At 32.5% G+C, this 9,038-nt stretch overlaps 1 protein-coding gene and 1 long non-coding RNA gene across 2 annotated transcripts; one reads left to right on the forward strand and one right to left on the reverse strand.

Annotated features, from left to right (window-relative positions):
- The first annotated feature begins 319 nt into the window (after positions 1–319).
- Positions 320–2,507, forward strand: LOC111904026 (uncharacterized). The gene is made up of 2 exons (XR_002854403.3): positions 320–1,519; positions 2,223–2,507. It is a non-coding gene; the product is annotated as an uncharacterized LOC111904026 (long non-coding RNA).
- Positions 2,508–3,277: 770 nt separating this feature from the next.
- Positions 3,278–8,394, reverse strand: LOC111904027 (uncharacterized). The gene is made up of 4 exons (XM_023899804.3): positions 8,261–8,394; positions 4,620–5,723; positions 4,124–4,272; positions 3,278–3,772 (listed from the first exon to the last, which is right to left on the reverse strand). The coding sequence occupies exons 2-4, from the start codon at positions 5,544–5,546 to the stop codon at positions 3,520–3,522; spliced, it is 1,329 nt and encodes a 442-aa protein (XP_023755572.1). The 5' UTR covers positions 5,547–5,723; positions 8,261–8,394; the 3' UTR covers positions 3,278–3,519.
- Between the last annotated feature and the right edge of the window lie 644 nt (positions 8,395–9,038).

Raw genomic sequence — 9,038 nt, forward strand, 5'->3', positions numbered from 1 at the left:
TAATACCATTTTGTATTTAGAGATAGAGAGAAGAGATGGAAACAAAAACTTCTCATTAAGGCGGTATTTGACTTATCTTTTGAGAGACCAAAAGTCCTTTTAAGAAAAGATAAAAGGTAAAAGATTTTTGGTAAAAACACTTTTAAAAGCTACTTTTGGATTTTGGATATAAGAAAAATGAACTTTTTGAAAAAATCAGGAAAAAACCTGATTTTTTGCAACTTTACCTAAAAAAAGACTTTTGGCAAGATAAGCCAAATACCCCTAAATGAAAAATGATAACTACTATTTTTTATATGTACAAGAAAACTACTAGAGGTTACAGCTTTATATACAAAATTACTAAACTACCCTTCTGCATATTTACAGTAGTCTAATATAATCCGATATATTCAGTCCTTCCAAATTGAATCTGGTATATCAGCAACAAAATCAGGGATTTTTGTTAAACTTGATAAACCACAATTGCAAGAGATAGCTACAAAATCTTATTCAAAACTAAACGTCAATTCAAATCTTATTGGATTGCAAATACGTTGAAGCTAATTTCAATAGTATCTTGTATTCCATTGCCGATTCATCTCTCCTATTTTGGGTCTTCGGTGTTGATCTGGTATGTTTTCCCTTTTTTTTGTTTCACCTAATTCCCACACAAGTTTCTAAAAATCGTTTTTTATACATTTTCTATTTGCTTTGATATTTTGTCTCTGGGTTTGACCAATGGGATGTTTTGAACACTGAATTCGTATCTGAATTATTAGTTCGCGTTTTCTATTGTTTATGTTCGTCATTTATGAAGGTACTAAGGGTTAGAAGATTAGAACTTTGCATTTTCATTTGAATATTGATTGTTATTCCCCACATCTTTACATACTTATTGTAGATTAATGCGGAAAAGCTACTAAAGATAGCAAGTGTTGTTTGCAAGGGTAGTTTTAGAAGGTTAGAACTTTACATTTGCATTTGAATGTCATAACTGGCACAATCAAGTGTAGTGATTCCATTTTTCTAGCAAAATAGCAACTTACTTATGATTTCTTCCACTTTGAGCAAAATACCTTGATTTTTGTAATAATTAAATCCAAAAATGTTGCTATGAGGTCGTTGTCGACTCTAAACTTTACATACACATACAAGAAATTAATGTGCTATATAGGTAATCTCACACTGTTGATTTCCTTATTAAAGTTCAGTAAGGTTTAAATTAAATGCCAAATTTTGTGGTGCCTGTTTTCGTGAATCTATTTTTCATATTGTTGAGGCAATAAAGGCATATTTGATTATTGTTAGACTTTTAAACTAATTATTTCTGTTAAAAATAAAGATAAAACTATAATGTTAATTGGATAGATATTTTATACGCTAAAATATATAAACATGCCCTTTTTGGTTATTTTATATTTACCTTTTGTGCAATAATTTTCTCAAAATTCGATCATCAAGCTTTTATTCCAGGCTATATAATTGATCAAGAAATTGTCTAGAGATTATTATGTGGCCAAAAGCCCAGCTATCAAAGGTTTGTTCTTTTCACTGTACATACTTCATTATCTATTTGGTTCTAAAGCATTTGAATTTGAGCATCAAATGCTTCCAATAAATATGATTATAAAATGTAATTTTTTTTGTTTCTAGATTATAAACAATCTAAAGTTATTTTAATATCATGTTTCTATTATGACAATGTTTTCAGCGGTTCAAATCTCTGTCTTATTATGGTTTGGTTTTATATTTTTTTCCATAAAAAATAAGCATTTATATGCAAACGGGTTCAAATCCCAAAAATAATTTGTACATGTAAAAAAGGAATTAACGAATTTTGTTTCTTTGGTTAAATTCCAAAGAATATAGTTGGTTGGTTTTATATTTGTTCCCATAAAAAATTGGCATTTATATGCCCAAGAGTTGAAATCCCGAAAATATTGGTCTTTACTTTCAGGGGTATATTAGGAATTTCTTATATAAAAAAGGAATTGACAGGTTTTATCCTTCTGGTGTTGCCCACTTAGTGCATTGTTATTTTTGGCTTCGGAGGTGTTACAGATCTGTAATCCTTTGCTGCTGTTTTACTTAGGCTTTTAGGTTTAGTTTGGTGTGGTTGTAGTGAATTTCTTGTATTTGTACTCCTTTGGTTGGTGTCCAGCTTCTCTTTACCTTTTTTATTTTATATATTTTACTTTTAAATGTTTTGTTAATCTTTTGTCTTATTTGTGTAATTGTAGGGATGCTTTTATGTTCTAATAACTTGAAAAGTGTATCCATGTATGTTTAATAGAGAGACGAAGATGAAGAAAATGATCCAAGATGTTGACTCTATTTCCACAATCACATAGTCAAGTTCTATAAACATTAAAAGTGTATTCATGCATGTCGTTTCCACGATTGATTGTGTTTTTTTACACTCTATTCAAATTTATATTATGTTCTATAAAATCAATAATTATATTAAATGTCTTTACGTACGTAATGTATATTGGATATTCAAATAAAAATATATATTAATTTTACTTTTTAAATGTTTAATTTTACAACACTATTCCCACCATCATTTTATAGATACATACATTTTTATTTTATTTTTTATATATATTGAAATAGTTAATTTAGTCACTATAGATTTTTTAGTTATGTATAAAAACATGTAATGCTTACCAATTTATATTAACTTTTTTAAGAAAAACGCGTATAATACACAGATGTCAGACCTAGTCAAATTTCTATAATTACTATGATTCATCCATTTATCCTATTAATTCATACAATTTGTTTGATCCATCCATCTTATTTACTCAATTGACCCATCCAATCGATTTTATCCAATCTACATATCCAATAAATATCAATCAATCAATCTCTCCATATGATCCAACTAATTTCTTCCTTTCCCTTTACCTTTGAATTCCTTCACAACCGCTGTCTTTGCTCCACCATTCCATTTGGCATACCTATGTCTCTCCTCCACCATTCCAAAAATTAGTCTTCACTTTGCGTCTACTATGTTTGAATTTTGCAACACTAGCATACTAGAAAAAATTATTTTATGGAACAACGCTACATGTTTCTCATTGTTGAGACATGACAATAAAGAAATTAAACTGATACTATGGTCAAGGTTGAGTTTCCCTTAACTTGAAATCCCCAAAAAGGCAAGCTTAGTGTCAACAAGAACATTTATTACATATCATGCAAAGAACAATATAATCATTTTACTTGGAAAAATAACCAAAACCGCAACTCAATTCCTTTATGCAATAAAACCAAAAAAAATCAACTAAGCTACCAAAAGTGTAATTTACTCGAAGTTTTAACTTTTAAAACATAATTTCTGTAAACATTTTTCTTTTCTCTACTACGTATTTCATTGAGTTTTTTTTTCCTCCAACAATAAACGGAAAAAAGTAGCCTCTCATTTATTCTTGTTTTAATTAGTTTTCTATCAATTACAACATCTGTTATTACAAATTTACGAGTGGTGGTTTCTGGTTTGAATAGAAGAATACCATTAGGCAGTAGCTATAGCTATAGGAAAAAACCATCAATCTCTCTACCTGCCATGGCCTCTCGATATATGGCAACTGCTTCTTGCATTACACTTGCCTCAGATAACAATTTGCTTCTCCTCTTTCCAGATGGATGGGTAGAAAGGTAATCTCGCAATGCCGAATCACCCGAAACTTGACCCAGCTTTTCAAATACTTTTGGTGCGACCCGTGGGTCGTACCCAGCTGAAGCCATTAACAACAACCCTATGTAATCAGCCTCAATCTCCATCCTACATCCAACATATAAAGATCAAATCAACAACACCTAACAATACACATTTCTACCTCCAGATAACAAATTAACTTGACTAATGACCATTTTACCCTTACATTCCAAAAAAACAAATTTCATAATACTTATTGGTTTTAACAATATTCAAGTTGAAAGGAAAAAATAAGTTGGGCAAATAGGTAAAAAAAAAAGTGTTTTGATACGTTAAGCCGGGTTCTTTGGCTTTAACCCATCAAGTCATTATGTCCACATTAAGTCAAAAAGAAACAGCCATGTATAGCTGTCCAGATTAAGTGCTTAACTCATTAAGCCAATTAAATAACCCTAATCTCATAAATTTAAAACATACCTCCTGGAGAAAGGAAGCTTAAGCAAAAGATTTGACATGGTGTTTACAAGATCCGGCATGACAAATTGATACAAAATTAGTTGACCGATTGTAAACCAGAGGTTCTTTGTAATCTGTTCAGCTGCATGTCTTGCTACAGCATGTGCAACCTACAACCATATCAATGTTTAGTAAAAAGACCAACATATTTTTTACCATAAACTAAATGTCTAAAGAACATTTGATATTTCTTGCATTTAACCCTAAATAAAAACCTCTAAAACCAGTCATTACTAATCCTTTTAACTACTTCCCACCTCATTATTCATTTCTTATCATCCTGTCAAGTCATTTCTTAACAAATATCAAACAGAAATGATGATCATTACAGAATGTGTACACATAGATAGTCATATTAGTTCTTAATACAGAAATAGTCATATAAATATTCTGTAACAAACTGTATATACATATGTGGAGGAATTTAATTCATAAGAAAAGGTGAATAAAAGTATACCTCATGTCCAATGATGGTGGCAATCTCTTCATCAGTTCTAAAGTGCTCTAATAACCCTGTAAACACAACAATCTTGCCACCAGGCAAACAAAAAGCATTTACAACGTGGTCATTCACCACCAAAACTTCCCAATTTAACCCCTCCAAATGACCGGTAGCCGATTTTTCCCCCTTTTCTTTCCCCTTCTTCCGACTTTGATCCACCCACATATCATCAAGAACCTCATCTTTTGCTGGCCAATTCTCTCCTCCACCAGTCTCCTCTGTCATCGCCATTAAAGTCTCCTTCCCTCTACTCTCCGATGCAGCTCCACTCTCAGAAGCGTAATTCAAATCAGTCCATACTTGCTCTTTCTTCAATCCTCTTTGCAATGCTTCGATAATGTCCTTTGAAATCAATCTCACCCTAACGCTTTCTGGGTGCATCGCCGGTAGAATTTTTCCTTTGAACCCAGCCTTCATATTCTTGAACTGAGACTCACCGATCGTTCTTTCCAAATTTTTCGACAGCAAAACAAGATGCCTCCGTTTTGTGTAAGGTATCGTCTCAACATTCCCAAAGTATACGGTTAACCCAACTCCCGATCCCACTAACACAACTATCAAAACGTTCTTGGGGTCATCAGACCATCTTCTGAATCCACGGGGCTTGAAATGCCTAACTTGTCGTGAATCAACATAGTAATATCTATAACCGGTTGCATATAATCGAGAGTTTAAGCTTCTACCAACACTTATCGGTTGAAATAGAGAAAATTTAGAAACCCTAAGAGGGTAATTTGCACTAGAAGTAAGCTTACTCAATTGATTACTCTCGTTGATAACCGAACTTGCGTTTTGGATTATGCTTTTGGGAGCGGTTACTTTGGAGGTGAAGTAACGGGAAATTGCATCAAAACCTAGTTTTGACCTTCTGTACCATGCCATTTTTTATGCTTACAAAGAAAACCAGAATAGGGAGTAGCGGTGTTGCTTACAATATAGAAGAGCTTGTTGAAGAGTGTAGAAAGCGATAGAAGCTTGGCATATAGAAGAGCTTGTTGTACAAGAAACAAGCATGGCGTGATTCGGCATACATGAATCCAGAAAGGGAGAAATCTGAGACTTTAAAATGGGGAAATGGATTAAATGAACAAATGGCCCCTACAAGTATTGTTTAAGTGTCAACTACTGTCCATGTGTCAACTTTAGTACATTTTTTTTTCTGTTTGATTAAATGCAAATAATTTAAAACACTTTAGATATATTTATTTTAGTTAACTTCGTTATAACTTTATAGAGCACCCACAGTGGTGCTCTTTTTCTCTTCCAAATGCCACGTGTTCCAATTTAAAAGTCGTCTTTCAATTGTTACAAGGCTTGCAAAGTTTTTGTTTCCAATATTTAATATTTTATACCTTTATCAGTGAAGGATTTCAACTAAAAAAACCTTTGTGTTCGTTGTCTAAATAAATAGATGGAAAATACATTTGTTATTTATTAAATAACAGTAATTTTACATGATGATGAATAACAATGAAAATTTGATACTTATGTTGCATATAACAATGTTTATACTTTATGAAACTCATGACATATCAACGGTGGCGGAGCTTGAACAATTAATTTGGGGACCAATGTGTTATAAACTAAACTTATCTCTCTTGCACCAAAAAAAAACAATTTCTTTAGCAAATAAACACCAAAAATACATAGAAAAACAATTCAAAAGACCTTAACAGTCCATTAACCAAAAATACACCAAATAATCAATGGTTTTCATATTTCTCATGATTGTATTTATAAAAATCAAAATGGAGGAACATATCATTCAATAAAAATCAAAAATTAGACAAACAAAAAATTGTAACAATCCGTTAACCAAAAATACACCAAATAACCAATGGTTTTCATATTTCCCATGATTGTATTTATAAAAATCAAAATGGAGGAACATATCATTCAGTAAAAATAAAAAAAGTAGACAAACAAAACAAATACTCATCACTCATTGGATTATTTTAGACAAAAATTAACAAAAAACTGCAACAATTCATTAATAGTTTCCGAGGGTTTGTTGTAGATAGATAAGTCAATAAATGATATTTTTTTTCCTATTAAATTTGTCAAGAAATTGATTGATTCGAATATAAAAGATGTTTATAATTTTTAAGAGAATTCTCACTTCTACAATGAGGTTCTATTGGAATGGTATGTTTGTCTATATGCTAAAATCGAAGACTTTTTGATCTTGATTCTTGAAATCAATTGTGCTATAAATAGAAATGCATATCACATTTCAAGATCTTTAAGCTTGTTAATGTATGTATAAACAGTTCTAGCTAGGGATGAAAGTGGGTCCAAACCCGGACCCAATGGACCCGGACCCGGAAAACCCGGAACCGGTTAACGGGATTTTATAGAACCGGAAACCGGACCGGTATATAGGAACCGGTTCCGGTTCGGTTCCGGGTATGGTTCCGGGTAAAGTGGGTCTAGAACCGGAAAACCCGGAAACATCAAAGTGGGTAGGTTGGAACCGGATAAAGTGGGTTTAGACCCGAAAAACCCGAAAAAACCGGAATTTTTTGGTAATTACTTACAACTTAGTGGGTTGAACTTTGAAAATTTTCATATTGATATCCCCACTTTGGGGGGCTGTAACTTATTGAATACGAAACCACAATTAACAAAATTAGAGTCTAAAATCATGTACAAACTCTAAAATACACTCTGGAAAAACCCGCATGTCAATCCGAATTTAAACGAATGAGATATACTTGTGTTAATATTTTCACATAATACAAAGTACAAAAACAAATAGCTGAAAAGTTGAAAATGTTCAGTTTTGATATCCCGACTTCGGAGGACTGTAAATCATTGAATGTTAAACCAAAAATGACAAAATTATAGTCTAAACTCATGTACAACTGTAAACTAGAAGTTGGAAAAAACCACATGTCAATCCGACTTCAAACGAATTAGATATGCATGCTTTAAAACTTTCACCGAATACAAAAAAACTAAAAAACTAAAAACTTTCAGCTTTGGTATCTCAACTTTTGAGAACTGTAAGTCAATGAATATAAAACTAAAAATGAAAAATTTATAGTCTAGAATCATGTACAAACTCTAAACTACATGTTGGAAAAAACCATATGTCAATTGGAGTTGAAACGAATAAGATATGCATCTTGTAAACATTTCACAAAAAGTGGTTCCGGCCCTAAAAGTGGTTCCGGTTCCAAAAACCGGTTCCGGATTTTAGACCCGGTTTACCCGGACCCAATGGACCCAAACCCGGATTACCCGGAACCCGGATAAAGCCAATTTTTAAACCCGGAACCGGACCCGGTTCTATATATTCCGGTTCTAACGGGTCCGGTTCCGGTTCGGTTCCGGTTCCGGTCCGGTTTTCCGGTTCTAAATCTCATCCCTAGTTCTAGCCTTTCCCATAAACCGGTCAAATCTCAAATATGGCTTCATCAAATTCGTATTCTTTCTGAAAGGTTAGATAAAATGCTACTTGCATTTGATTCTGTTAACATATAGTTTTTACTCTAAATTCGATCAAAGTCAACAGATTTGTATTCTTTCTTACTTTCAAATTTCTATTAACAGAAATAGAGAGATTCTCTGGAGAAGAAAAACAGAGAGCATACCTGATTTCCGGTAAACTATGGACAGCGACAGTGGTGTTGGTGTCCAGGTGCAGGCATCCAAGCATAGCAAACAAAGATGGGGTAGAAGCCGAACTGCGAAAGGTTTAGAGATGATTGGAAGATGGATTTTGACTTTTAACTAGTCAATTGGTTTGGACTTATATCTATTGGAGAGCTGAAAGCCGACAATAACAGGCCTATATTTACAAGATTTGATGTTATAAGGCTATTTCCCACTAAATACTCACTAGTTTCATAGGACTCGCTTGAGAAATTGTCTAAATGGGCCCGGAGTGGTCCATGTATATAAAACTTTTATTTATTTATTTAGCTTTTCTTTCATTATACATGTTGGTAAAATTTGTCTCAATCTAAAACTTCGGTTTAATTATAAAACTCTCTTTGTTGTGAAAATAATCTCTGAATATTGCTACCAAAAAAAAAAGAAGAAAAAATATTGTCAAATAACTTATTATTTTCGTAGATGAAGAGTAATTTTGCAGGTCAAACTTGAAAAATTATTGTTCACTTGTGGTTTTTTTTCCTTTTCCTTTTTTTTTTTGCATGTTAAAACTACGAATTCACATGTTAAACCTGAAAAAAAAAAGTTCATTTTGACATTTTCGCGTGTCAAACCTGCAAAAAAAATTCATTTTTTTCAAAACTATAATGTTTTAGGAACTTTGTTGGTCCAACAGCTGTTTCCCAGGTTGGGCCTGCAAAAAAAAGTCAGATTTGTCTTTTGCTCATTTACTTTTTGCATTAATTTACCAATTTA

Source organism: Lactuca sativa, chromosome 8 (assembly GCF_002870075.4).
Source record: "Lactuca sativa cultivar Salinas chromosome 8, Lsat_Salinas_v11, whole genome shotgun sequence".
NCBI classification, from domain to species: domain Eukaryota; kingdom Viridiplantae; phylum Streptophyta; class Magnoliopsida; order Asterales; family Asteraceae; genus Lactuca; species Lactuca sativa.

Coding starts and splice junctions, on each gene's coding strand:
- LOC111904027 (XM_023899804.3), bottom strand. CDS start 5,546: ATGGCATGGTACAGAAGGTCAAAACTAGGTTTTGATGCAATTTCCCGT. Junction 4,273..4,619: donor CCACCATCATTGGACATGAG/GTATACTTTTAT, acceptor ATATGGTTGTAG/GTTGCACATGCTGTAGCAAG. Junction 3,773..4,123: donor AAGCTTCCTTTCTCCAGGAG/GTATGTTTTAAA, acceptor TGTTGGATGTAG/GATGGAGATTGAGGCTGATT.